This window comes from Pogona vitticeps, chromosome 5 (assembly GCF_051106095.1).
Source record: "Pogona vitticeps strain Pit_001003342236 chromosome 5, PviZW2.1, whole genome shotgun sequence".
NCBI lineage: Eukaryota > Metazoa > Chordata > Lepidosauria > Squamata > Agamidae > Pogona > Pogona vitticeps.
Window position 1 is genome coordinate 145703373 of NC_135787.1, and position 14506 is coordinate 145717878.

The 14506-nt window shown below is 38.2% G+C and overlaps 1 protein-coding gene across 2 annotated transcripts in view; it reads left to right on the top strand.

The window, feature by feature from the left end:
- Positions 1 to 14506, top strand: part of LGR5 (leucine rich repeat containing G protein-coupled receptor 5) — an 84332-nt gene that overhangs the window by 17498 nt on the left and 52328 nt on the right. For both annotated transcript variants that reach the window (XM_020804693.3, XM_073000375.2), the window contains exon 2: positions 12884 to 12955. In XM_020804693.3, the coding sequence (XP_020660352.3) occupies positions 12884 to 12955 (72 nt within the window). The remainder of the gene's footprint in view (positions 1 to 12883; positions 12956 to 14506) is intronic.

Below are 14506 nucleotides of genomic sequence, written 5' to 3' on the forward strand. Positions count from 1 at the left end.
CCGGAGTCCGAGCATGGCTGGGATTGCCTGGCACAGCCTGGCTCCCAGTAATGGCGGCAGCGGCAGGGGACCTCCAGATGCCTTCCAGGGCTTCTCTTTTACCATGGGAGACATCTCGGCTTCGAAGCACTATCGGCGGTGGGGGGACCTCCAAGATTTCTCCCATGATGGCGGAGAAGCCCTGGAAGGCATCTGGAGGCATGACTGTGAGGGTTCGTTTGTAGGTGCTTCAGTCACACCAAATAAAGTACGAGATAGTTTAAATTAAACAACGTTGTCTTCTTTTATTAAACCAGTAACAACAACAGGAACATCTTTGCATGTGGGTTCTGATTGCTCTTGCTGTCTAAAATGTGACTGCAAGGGTATCCAAACATTGTTAACAAAAGGGTTTAACTCGTCAAAGTCCTATGGTCCCGACAACACCTTCTCTGATACCGATGGGTCTCCTTCATCTCCCTCCATCGCTAATAATGGTAGGGTTTCCTCATCTCCAGTCCACCCCCAGGGTGGGGACCCCTCTCTAGGACTGGCCAGCCATGGTCCGGGAAAACTCCCATCTTCTGGAGCTCGGCAAGATGCCATGTCTTCTTCGCCTCAATCTCCTGGGCCACTGCCTCACGTTCCTCTCTCAGACGGTGCCTCCACTCCTTCGCCTCTGTCTGTCCCCCGTAGGAGGGATGGGGTTGTTGTCCCTGGCGCCTACGCCATTCTGCCTCCTCGTGGGGAACCTTGACTTGTTCCCATTTCCCTGTCCAGGGATCTTGTACCCAAACCTTTTCCCAACCACCCGGGATGTCGTCCCATCTCTCTCTTATATCTCCGCACACACTTATACCGCCACACTTAACCCTTTTATCCCCAATACCAAGTCTTGGGTATCCACCCCTTGATGTTTCTGTCCCTCTCTGTCTCTCAGTTCCTCCAACTCTTTAGTGTCCACCTTCTTGCTTGCTTTCCTAGATGGAGAAGGCGGGGGGGGGTTCTGAGTCTCCTTAGAGTGAGATGGGAGTGACGGCACTCCTACAAAAGCTTCTTGGCCCTGGCCTGGGGTTTCACAATGACCTACAGCCTATGGACTGGAAGGGGGAGGCGGGGAAAGTACCAAATTTGAATTTGGTGCCTTCCCCACCCCACCCCTTCTGGTCTGTAGGTCGATTCTCTGGCCGCAAGTCAAAGTGAAACTTTGCGGCCGGAGAAGTACGTAGGTCGAAAAGTACATAAGTGGAGCCGACCGTAAGTCGAGACTCCACTGTACAGTATAGAAATGCTTTTAAACAAATACTGTTAACAGGTTCTATTCTTCCTTAAAGGCTAATGGAAGAGCAAGTTCCAGCTGAGACTACCTCCATAAAGTCTATGTGTTATCCACTGAAATCCTGCCAGAAATTTTCAAAAAGAGATTAGCAGTTTTTCCAAGAAATGAATGTACCTATTTCTCTGGAATTTGGAAGGCACACTTTATTGATTTCTGGTGGTAACTAAGGAGGTGTTATGATTTTGATTTTAAATTCATACCCAAGCCAAATCAGGCTGTTTTCTGAATCATGGAATTGAGGTCTGAAACGAATCTTTTGGTTGGTGCACCTCCCTATTAAATTGCGTTATTTGTTTTATAGTTTAGACAACTCAGCAGGCTGCCTTGAAAGCCCATTCAATTCATTAACATTAAACCAACAACTAGAGCTTCTTTTTGTCCTTCTTTAGCAGGATTAATAGATTTAAGCACGTTTGGGACATCTAACAGTAAAAGCTCTTGCTGAGAAAGCCAGGAAGCTTGACTAATACCCAGCAGTGCTGACTTCATAAACTTTTATTTCAAGCATTTAAGTCTGCTGGAAGATTAAAGGTAATGACTTCATGCTGATATATCTAAATAGTATGGTGTACACAAAGCTCTGTATCAAGTGTACAGTGCAAAACCTGTACTTATGACAATAAATTTATGCATGTGCTGCAGGAAGTAAAATTATTAAATTTGATTTTATTATTATATTTCCCACCACACCCCAGTCAGTTCCAACATTAGCTTTCAGGAAAATCGGCAGAGAAGGAAATAAGGTGGAAAAATATTTTCACCCTGTCTGACAAGACTACATAAAAAGCTTGTGATCAAAGGGTCTTAAGTGCATGTTACTAGTGTGACAAATAACATTCTTGTCCCTTTATTAGATTTATTTTTTTTCTGAAAGCTGAGGCGACTAGTCTATAGATTGTGAAAGAAGGCTAGCAGAGTTGTATTCTTTGATTCCTAATTAACACATTCAATCTCAAAGGAAAACTAACTGAAATACCATAAAATGTTGCAGCTGCATTGTTATTCCGCTTGGTTGGTTTGTTAAAAGTTGGCTGGGCATTGGCAGCTGCAATAAAAGGAAAGCTCAATGGATGTTTTGTATTGTGCCCACTGGAGTGAAAGAAGGCAACCATTTTATTTTCAAATAGGCAGCTGCATTGTGAGGTTTAAATGGATCTAAATATAAGATCTACTGTTAATGTGTTGTAATTGACAACAAATAAAGGAGCAATACAACCATGGATTATGTCTAGGGCACACAAAATTTTGGAAAACCTTTCATGAAGAACCGAATTCTTTGCAGAACTTTTGTGAACCCAAAAAGTTGAGAATGAAACACGTTAACAGAGCAAAGTACTTAGAATAGAATCAAGACTTCTCCCTAAAGTAGGGGGGAAAGCTTCATTTTAAATGCTACACTTATGTATTTTTACAATTTTCTGGTTGGTTTTTTAATACTGTGATTGCATCATCCATTATCTCAAAAATATATTTATTTTACCTCAGATTGATAACTTAAGAGAGTATTTTAATTCCAAAACTGAGAGACCTCACTTTATCATAGCAATGAAGTAAAGTAAGCTTCTAAACTTTAGACAGATAAGTTGCACATATATCCTAAAGCTTCAGTTAAGGAAATACACAAATCTAGCTATCTTCTTGAATGCTTGTTAAGAAGTTCTTCCTTCTTTTTGTGCACAATGAATGTACTAAAGAACTTTGGTGCCTATGTGAGACCCATTGTTCCAGCCACAGCACTTGTTACAAATGGAGTCCAAAGTGGCCGTGGGAAATACCTGCATATTTGACACAGACCCTATTTTGGAAAGAAAAGGGGCAGAATAGAAAGTATAGAGATTTTACTGATGTATTGTAATTTTCCGTGATCTGCCCAATTTTCTTAACTGAAGACGATAAACTAATTTTCCTGTCAACTGGATAAGAGTAATGAGCAAACCAGTATTTTAATGTTTTTGAGAACAGCATGGAGTGGAAGAGCAGAAAATGTAATGGTGGGAGCAAAGTATAGCTTTTTAGTTCGTCAGACAGTATTGTTCATTCAAAATAGGACAGTACCATAAAAATGACTGTGGCCAAAGCTGCTGTTTTAAAGTATGATGTATAATGTTAGCCTTTTGTAAGACAATTTGTTATTATAACCTGTTTAGGATTTGTTTCTCACCTGGATGAAAGAGATCTATTTTTAATTGTAAAATAATCCTTTGCAGAGTTTAAAAATCAGGTTTTATTAGCTGAAATCTTGTCAGTTTAGTAAGTTGCACTAATGCTCATTGAATCCATGGGGATTTGATGAATCAACTCAATCACGTCCCACTGATTCAAACTGGTCTATTCTAGTTGCTACCTACTATGATAAGGAACAGGTTTTGTTGTAATGAACTTGGTTCAGAATTAATGTCTCAGTTTTTGCTTAATATCAAAGATCAGAATCTAAACCCTCTGCTACTATATTTTTCATAACCTTGTGCTATTTATTTGTAGTAGTCCTATCTAAAAGCTCTGAAATTATGAAACCAGCATACACATGTGATATTTTTTGTTTCAGTTGCTTTACCCACTCAATTTTTATATCTATGTTTACTTTTAGTCTAATGGATGCATCTGATCCTCAGAATTCAAGGATATAACCCCATTTTGTCAACTACCTTTTTGCCTTTAATGGCTGGCATTACACAGATCAGTGTTTCTTAGCCTTTTTCAACTTATAGCCCCCTTTTATAATAGTTAAGTAACCTGTGACCTCCCCCTACTACATTTTCATGAAAAGGCATTTTTATAAGGTTAAAAAACCATTAAAATAGATTTTTCAGAATAGAATTCTAGCCTAATATTTAATGTGATGGTTGTACTTTCATCAAGGTAACTAGCTTCAAAATTCATGTTTGAATGTTTGTTAAAGACACTTCCTCCCCCTGCCCCTCCAACAGTCCTTTGGACTTCAGGTAGTGGAGGCAATGAGGGTGGGTTAAATTGGGGTTTACTGGGAGTTTTCCCTCAAGAAGGGAACCGTCACCCTTTTTTCCCCTTCAGGTGGTGGCTCCTCCTTCTCCTCATGTACTTTTCATTTGTAAAAACAGCAACATAATTGTGCAATTGTCAGTTTAAAGTTTCCAGAATTCAAACTGATTATACAGAATGAAAACAACAGGCTATGACAAATACATTTCAATAATTCACTAGAGAATGTCTCTACCCAGCCCTTTTGTGGCAAATGTCTTGTTTGCAAGACAAATGCGGAGTTGAAATAACAACCCATGAATACCACTGGTGAAATGGCTATGTACACAAGGTGAATGCTAAAGCTTTTCCTTCTGAATGGTCCTTTTAATCTAGGCATTATCTAAACTCTGGAAAAAAAAAACCTTGGTGGCCTTACATACAGATTAATGGGAAAAGCTGAGACCCTGAGTTGAGCTATTTGGGGGAAAAAAAGTTTTAACGATTTATTGATGGTTGACAAATGCCATTTAAGTTTCAAAGCCATCAATAACCTATTGAAAAAGATTTAAAAGGAAATCTTCTCCCTATAGAAGGAAATGACTCTGAAAGATCTCAGTGGTAGCTCCTCCTCACCCCACCCCCAGTATCCTTCACTGGCTTCCCTTGGCATTTGGAGCCTTGAAACACAAGGCCTTGGAAAGGAGGATGGTTAAGGCCCCTTTAGAGGCATTTGTATAAATCTGCTATTGTGCAGCCATGAGAACTGAATAGAACTGTTTTCAGAAACTTATCTAGGATCATGGTCAGCCTTTCAATAGATTTTCTACTAACACTTTTTTAAGGTGGGAGCTAATACTGAAGAAATAACAGTTATCAAGAATTAGGTGGATCTGAAACACTAATCACAACCAAATTTTGAGAACAAGCTGATTCTTTTTCCAGCTTTTCTTTTTTAAAAAAAACCACAATAAATTAAATTCCAGTTATACAAGTACATGGGGGAGAGATGCTCGTTGCACACACATTACTACAACCTTAAACTATATAAATAAGCTATTAAACTTTTGCTTCTATATGAAAAATAGTAGCACTACTAGACATAAACAGATGTATGATTTAAAAAAAAGTTTGCTACTAAAAGTCTGGAGGGGAAAATGGTTAAGTAGGCTAATACATTCTGGTATTGTTGAAGGAATGTTATTGTCTGCAGAAAGGGTGAAAATCTGTATTGGGAACTGAATGGGGATAGAATTTGAAGATAGGCAGCCTAGTAAGCTACCTGGTGGCTTCAGCAGGAGGGGGGGAACCACCCTATTCCATGTACTTGGCTAATGGTTGATGGTGCACCATCACTTGATGATGCTTGGAAAAAACTTACTTCCCACAATGTTACCCTTTCTTAAACTAAGGTAATAAACATTGCTCTTCTGGAGATATGGTCCTTCAAAGCTGCTATGTCTGCACAGTTAAACTGCAAATTAAATCACTGTTGTTTACCTCCTAAGTTCTAATCATCATATGGAAAATAGTGTGTAAGTTGTAGAGTGGTGGAACCTGATGGTAGGACAAGCAAATGCTCTTTACCTCTTAAGGAAGCTATACTTCTAATTCCAAAGCTGGTATCTCATAGCCTGGCTGTTCTGAGAAACAATGTAATATAACAATGAACATCAGACTAGGATTATAGAGATCAGAGTAAAAATCCCCTTTCAGGAATAAAGCTCACTACATAATTTTGGACCAGTTATTGTCTCTTAGCTCAAGATGTTTCGCAAAGTTGTGATGATGAAATAATGTGGTGTAAATTGTCAGTAGCAACAAGCTGTAGAAGAAGGTTTTTTATTTATTTATTTACCATTCAGAAAATCAGAGAACAAAGGACACATTAACAGTTTTCTTGACACATGCCCAAATACTACAACTCACCATGGGCTGTCTGCTATAATTGTGTGCAGTACACACACACCAGTAAGCTTATACAGGGAGGTCATCTGATAGTAAATTGCTTTATTTGGTCCCTGAGCAGGAGTCTCATCAGCAGACTTATTTTCTGTCTAGCTTTAGGCCTAGTTTTAGTGCTAAAAGAGACTCAGTTGCTCTGATAAATGGGCAAAATGCAAGAAGAATACAATTCTGTAAATTCTCCAAAACTTCTCTATTGCATTGACAAAGGCGGTCTAGCAGCTTCCAGCAATTCAGGGGTGAATGAGATCTATTCAGTGGTGATCTGTTAACCATAAGCCTTTCCCAAGCTTCCCACCTTTTTACCACAAGTTTTCCAGTGTGCTGAAATCCTCTCCCTGGTATGCTGCTTCTTTAGTAATGATAACCTGGCAATGCCATCTGTCCTTCTCATGCATGATTACAGGCTGTCTATTGCATCCACCAGAAGGTGGCAGGACGGTTCTAACTCAAGGTACAGGTATGAACAGTCTGTATAGCAAGGACTAGGATCCTATGTAAAAGGATCCCAAGCTACCTTGTAAATTTCCCAGGATCAATGCTACCACGAATTGGTAGTGACTGTACATTTCCAGCTACTTTTCTTCCCCTATTCTTTGTGGACCATCTCTGGGGAGACGAATTAGTCTGTCATCCTCTGTAAATAAATACAGAACATAGAAACATTATATAAAAGAATAATTAGTCATCTTTCCTTACAACTATGTAAGGTAATTGCTTTTAGTTTATGTCGTACAATCCATTAGCCAAACACAATGAATAGCTGGCAGATTAATTCACTTTTGTTAAGTTGATAATTTATTACTTTCCACTTTGAATTCTTAGCTTCCAAAAGAGATGGCATAACTAATACCTGAGCAGGCTGAGAGCAGCATGACCCATAAGCAGAGGTGATCAAAGTTGCAGAAACCTATTACCATAAATTAAATGTCAGCTACCTGTGTGATTCAGCAACAGTCAGGGTTGTTTTCTTACTGGTTCAGCACTATTCCATTCATTAAATAAACTGAACTTTCCACATTATCTTATTCTTCTGATTTGTCTGTCTCTATTGCCTCTGCTAGATCTCATGGTAACTTCATCTCCTGAAGAGATTAATCAGATATATTATATATTATGAGTGACCACTTATAGGAAGTTGTGAGGAAGCCTTTGAGAGCTTTAGGATATGAGGAAAACCCTTTAATAGTATTTTTTTTTAAAAAAAAGTTGCTGGATCCCCCAGGATCAGGACTGCCAGAGGAATCCAGCGGTTTCTTTATTCTTTTCTACTTTTTTTTTTTTTTACTTTTAAAGGCTTGGACTACATACCTAAAGGCTTTTAAAAGCTTCATCAGGGCAAAAGGGACTCTTAGATAGCCTTGGAACATAAAAGGAGGGGTATAGGAAGCCTTTCATTAGTTTCAATTAAATGGTTCCAGCATTCAGTCTGGATTATGCCAGAACAAATTTATGGAATAGAATTTTGCCTAATGTGTAATTATATATTATAAATATGTATTAATAAGTATGTAGATGCAGATAAAAAGTGCACGGGGGTTATATTTTTTATTCTGTAATCTCTTTTTTAAGCCTATGTACATTTTTGCATAGAGGGAAGGAAGACTTCAGTAATGAGCCTACAATGCTAGACAGAATTATAGAAATATAGGGCATCAGGACCTTGGACAGAACCTAGTAAGAGCTAGAGGCAAAGTTAAAACTAACTGTTGAGTCTATGGGTCAAATTCCACATTAATATTAATACACTTTAAAAGACATGTGTTTTAAAAGACATGATCCCAAAATATGCTAGGTTCAAATGTTTTCCACACCCTTTTTGGTATTAATATGGAAGGGCAAGATGAGACAAGATCAATTCTATCTGTCTTTGGGGAGATGAAGGTTTAAGGACCTTTCACATATAAAATGGCAAGGAATGGTTTGCTTGCTCACTCTCCTTCCTTCCTTCCTTCCTTCCTTCCTTCCTTCCTTCCTTCCTTCCTTCCTTCCTTCCTTCCTTCCTTCCTTCCTTCCTTCCTTCCTTCCTTCCTTCCTTCCTTCCTTCCTTCCTTCCTTCCTTCCTTCCTTCCTTCCTTCCTTCCTTCCTTCCTTCCTTCCTTCCTTCCTTCCTTCCTTCCTTCCTTCCTTCCTTCCTTCCTTCCTTCCTTCCTTCCTTCCTTCCTTCCTTCCTTCCTTCCTTCCTTCCTTCCTTCCTTCCTTCCTTCCTTCCTTCGTGGAGAAAATATCCTCACAACATTGTATTCAACATCCTCCTTCTGAAAAAAAGTTTTAGAACTGCAGAGTCCTTGAAGATACCTCACTTAATATCCTTAGATGAACTCACCCAATGGCTTCATATAAACACTAAAAAGTATGATGAATGAGATTGCCCTTGCAGCTCATCACAGCTCAAATCGTATGGAGTGAGCCGAGATCCTTCATTTAAACTATCTGAAACTGAGTGCAGGTACAGGTGGAACCAACATATCACCTAAATCAGCAGAGCCAGTCTAACATGATATGCTTTACAGTCTCAAAAACTGCTAAATGATTAAGGACAATCAACATTGTAATCCCCTGATCTGTCTCTCTCTGTCTTTCCATGTTTATTATTGAAAATGGATAGGGAGTGTGTTCAGGTAAGACCAGAAACATTGGGAGGTAATAGTTGGGGGGGGGATGATGGGCCCTGTTATGTTTAAGATGAAGTTGGGTATTACTATGGGGTAAAGTTCAGAATTAGTTCAAAAATTGCAAGCTTATGATGATAATGATGCATGGGGTACTAGTCCATTAGTCACAGACTAATAAGAGTCTTAGCATCCTAGATCTCTTTCCTTAATGTTGACTTTTTAAATTCAGATCTCAGACAATAAGTTTGCAACATTTGTTACAAAATGCCATGTATGTGGAAGGACAGGTTTTTCTTATTCGCTCACAATTATAACAAATTTAACATTAATCCACAGGTTTCAAAAAGAAAGAGGCAGTACAGTAGTTGTTTTAGTTATTGGATGCGTTTAAAAAAGACTGGATGTTTTACAGCTAGAATATATAAATTTTATAATTAAATATCAATTAAAATACACAGAAGTTGAAAATAATAAAAAAATAACATATTACAACAATCCCCCTGCAACAAATGATAGAGATAATCTATGGCATAAATCCTATTAACACTTATGTGTGCTTAAGTAAAATCAGATAAGGTATAGTGGCAATTTTCTGCTAATTAGCCAGGTACTGTTTACATTCCTGATCACATATCCTGTTGTGTGAGGGGCAGGGAATGAGGGATATGTTTGGCACCTCATTGAGTACTACTAATTTCTGCTACAACTAACACAATTTCACTCATAAATGCATAAATCACCAATAGGATTCTGAACAATATTGAAAAATCTGTCAGTCAGATCCCATCTTAGGTGAAAGTATGTTTTACTTAGTGTTAATAGACAGGAATGCAGGAACTAGATGAGCATCCCTGGGGAGAACATTCCACATGTGGAGGTCTGTAACTGAGAAGAGTTCTCGCTTGTAGTTGTTGTTGTTTAGTGGTTTAGTCGTGTCCGACTCTTCGTGACCCCATGGACCAGACCACGCCAGGCTGTCCTGTCTTCCACTGCCTCCCGGAGCTGGGCCAAATTCATGTTGGTCACTTCTATGACACTGTCCAACCATCTCATCCTCTGTCGTCCCCTGATCCACTGGCTGAAGATGAAAATGGTTGACAGAGATGTGTGTCATCAGCATGCAGATTATAATACAGACCAGCGTTCTGGATTACCCCATTCAGTATTTTCTTGTAGATGGTAGAGCCCCATAGCATTGGCACTAGGACACAGAACCACATATGCAAACGCTGAGAATAAATACCAGGCAGCCAGGGATTGTACTTCTAAGAGAAAGAGATCAGTTGCCATTTCTGGTAGAAAACATTAGCATCTGCACAAAGTATCATCCCAGTTTAAAAAAAAATTGAAAGCCTCTGTAAATGTGGAGCTTTAAATTATGGCAGGGTTAGATTACAGGAAGAAGAGAAGGGCAAAATGATAAAATGAAGTAACGATGTCCCCATTTCTGAACATGCAGAAGCTGTACCAAAAATCATAAAGTTCTTTTTTATCTTTATAAAATTGTCATTTCCATTGAAAGGTATACTGGTTCTTAATATGCCAGTGAATATGCAAGCCAGTTTGTGACAGATGTTACAAATTAAGTTAAATAATAAATAAATAAATGTTTCTTTTAAGATTTTGAAATTGGGAAGGATTTACCTTTGGATTGATTTTATTTTTTATATACCATTTGAAGACTGGATAGTGTTTCCATAGATTGAGAGTAATTTCTCAGAGTATAAATTCAGATAAATTTGCCTGCTTAGTTTTTTCTTTTATTCCAGAAATTAGTTTTATTCAGAACATGCCTTTTGGATTATGAAGTATTTATTAAAACCCATTGCAGGGGCTTTATCTTATTGTCCATTAATATATAATTAATCTGACTGATTGGATTTCATTTACTGTAGTTTTGTTCCTTTGCCAAAGAAAAACCTTTGTTCCTTTGCCAGAATAAAGGGAGAGTAGCCGACTACTGAGGAGAAAGAAATGGCCTGAATAAATATTACAACACAATTGAGAATAAATAACTATACCAGTCTTGTTCAATGAATTACCATTTAAAGTGACTGCTAAAACAGCAGATTTCTAGATGAAAATGGTAATTGCTAAGTAATATGAATTTAAATGTCATTTATTTCCAGGTATACTATGTATAATTGTATGTTGTCAATGAAATGGATATAAAAAATAAAAATGTATTTTTGTGTTTTAAAATAATGGCTAAAAGTAATGTAAGCCTCTGAAGTGAACAGCCAACATAAAAATTTAAAATGTGTTCATTAATAACATTCATATCACCCGATTATCATAGTTTCTTATAATATGAAACCTATTCTACTGAATCTGTACTCAGCACTGTTTCACCTTCATCCACCAGGATGTCTTTTAAAAAAATGCACTGAGCGTACTATGAGTATTTTTCAATGTGTTAGGTTTCAACAGTAGGGTTGTGGCTAGTTTAATGTACATGTCGTATATTTTCTGAGAATTGTAATGTCTCCTCCAAATGGGGTGAACCTACTGACAATAAGAATTTGATACCTCTGATTATTGACATCATGATGTGTCAGTAAATGGCATGGGGGGAGTATGTGTTTTTTGTTGTTGCTGTTGCAGCACAGTAGCTTTTGGCCCCTATAAGTGGTGTTCAAGGCTGCTAACCATACTAATTTCAGCTGCAACGTATTCTGCCATGGCAGAGGTGCAGAGCTATTGCTGCTTCTTTACACAGAAGGCCATAGGAACTGCTACTGCTTTCCCCATTAAAGAAGAAGAAGAGTATCTGGAGAGCTGGCCATAGTCTCCATTGCATGGGGGGAAAAACCTTTTGGTATAGCTGCAGGGATAGAGGGCAGAATAGCACCTGCACCACCACCACCCTGTGTCCCACAATCTGAGGCAGCTAATTCACAATACAGTGGTGCCTTGCATAGCGACGATAATCGGTGCAACAAGGCACCACTGTATGTCCCAGTGGCAATGATTGTGGGGATGATTTTTGTGCAGTTCTATTTTGTTTTCCTGTACTTTGTTTTATTTTATTCATTATGCAAAAATCTTCATATGGCCATCAAGAACATTATTTACAACTCCTTGGTGAAATTTGGTTATGCAACAGGTGAATGACTCATAAGGAAACCAGTGCCTTGTTAGTTAGTGGCAATTTGCTATACTGAGTTATGTAATTTAATTTACTACATTTGTCAATCATCAACTGCATTCTGGTCACATTCTTAGGTTGTCCTGCAGAAACCAGCTCAAATACAGAGGGCCATGTGTTTTCCTAGCTCCACTCACAGGTGGTTTTTGCTGTTATGTACAATGGTAGATGTGATTTATGCTGTTGTATGGTTTCTGTATATTTCAGTGTGTTCTCCCTAGTAGAATTTTGACAGATAATTATGGTGTCCTAGCATAGGTACAACAGTGCAACTTTCAAAATTGGTTATGTGGAGTCATGTATAAAACTAAGGCTGATTTGACTTAGGGAAAACTGTTGATTGTACTAGGATCAATTATGGCATCCCACCAGGAAGTGTATTACATAGCAGGATCACATTGCATCCTTGTTTTGTGGTTCATTTCACTTATTTAAAGTAACCTGAGGATCTCAAAGGGAGCACATTAGAAACAGAGCATATAGTATACTTGTTTGATTTCTGGTAATGAAAGTACTTGATTTAGCAGTGTGAAAACAATAACACAACATTGGTGGATACATATTTTTAATTCTTAAGCTAGCTAGTGCCGTATTACTATAGGCAAGAAAAGTGGTTCACTAATAAGGAAAGCTAATGAAAAATAATACTTGGAAACTGATTTTGTTTTTAAAGGGACTGCTATACCATATGATGTTTTTTCATTTAAAACACCAAATATAAAGCTACCTCAAAGGAAGTGGCTTGAGTACCTATAATTAATCCACCAGCCCTGATGGGATAACTATTGTTTTTATTTTTAATAAGTCATTAAATGTACAAATAAGGAGCTGGATAGATGCTGCAATTATGCTCCGTTAAGATTCTTTCTTTTTTTTCTCTCTCTCTCTCTCACTCTACAGTGACCTCAGTATGAACAACATTTCTAAGCTGCCTTCGAATTCTCTGCACAATCTTCGATTCCTGGATGAGCTGTATGTATCATTGTATTCATCCCTGGCACAGTTGAGAGCTAGACAAACTCATGTGTTTGTCTCTTGTACTTACACTGGAAACCAGTTAACACACCAGAGAAAAGCTGTGACTTTTGGCACATACGGAAACACTTAGTTGAGAAAAAAAAACAATCACTTGTGATTCTGGAAATGAACTTACCATGAGACTACAACTTTTCTAAGCAGAGACAGAGCCGTACAAATTAATTTTTAAGGGTTGTTTAAAGAGCTGGATTGCTATTTGGAAATAGTTAAGCAGCAGGATATTAAAAGTTTGAATGCTGGCTCATGTTTATTAAAATAGCAAGTGAAATTATAATCAAAACCAAAACCTGTTGCCTTGTTCTGCCTGTGTCAAGGATACTTGCATTCGCATTTTCATAGCACTGAGTCGTCTTGTTGTAATCACTTTTAATTGCTGTTTCCTTACTCTAGTTTTTAGGCATCCCTCAAGGCTAACTATGAAACAGAGAACCATGTACAGCTGAGTTTGCTCTATTTGGTGTTTTGGGTTTGAAGCAGGGGGAAATATGCTATAAAACCTAGTTAATCAAACACAGGATCACAAGTGGAATATTCATTAAAAATGACAGTGGCAAGCCAGAAGCAGAAAGCATTCATTGCATACAAATACTGAATATCATAGAGTAACCAAGTAAAAGCTTGAAATTTGGAAATGCGTTGAAATTCTCACACTTTAGAAACAAGAAGTGAGACACCGCTGGCATCACTACTGGCATTCTGACAAAAGCCACTGAACAAACTGTTTGGCCTTTAATTTCATTCCTCTTTTATGTCGGTCATGATTTATAATAGCACAGCCTCTGATGAATTCTGACTCTGGCAAGCCACTTATGACAAAAAGTTATGACTGTATAAAACACCCCAGTTAAAATTTCCTGCAGCAGCACTATGGAGTAGGGGTTACTCTCTTTGATGGCAGAACCAAGAAGGATTGCCTCTAGATCCTCTTTCTAAGGTCTTCTTCAGTCTAGAATTGTGTTTTTTGTAAGCACTTGCTTCTGCAGTGGCCTCCATTCCCAGTACTAACACACTTTTTGTCTAGAAATGTGCCTAAACCTTCACTGCTGAGAGGTATAACACCTGATCATTCCAGGATGTCCTGGTGAGAATCATGGTTCATAATTGCACCCCTGGTGCTCTGAATACCAGTGCATTGTATTTTTCTGCAAGGTGTTGCCATCTAGTCTCCTACAGCTACCTGTAACACAGTGAGTGCCATGAGCTATAAGAACCTGCAGCCTCTTCTTTGCTTCTACAAGTGCAAAGGTAATGCTGCTGGAACTATTTTCAGCATTGTTCAAAAAGACATACTGTATCTAGTTTCTTTTCGAAGACTGGAAAATTGGCCATTTAAAACAAAAAAACAGAGTAGGCAAAGCTCCAATAAGTTTTTAATACACTACTATTACACAGCATCTTTACATCAGGTGTCCTTAATAGGATAATACAGAGATAAATTGGCTTTAGGGCAGCAATGGAACTTTTCCTTTCTTTTTCAACAGAATA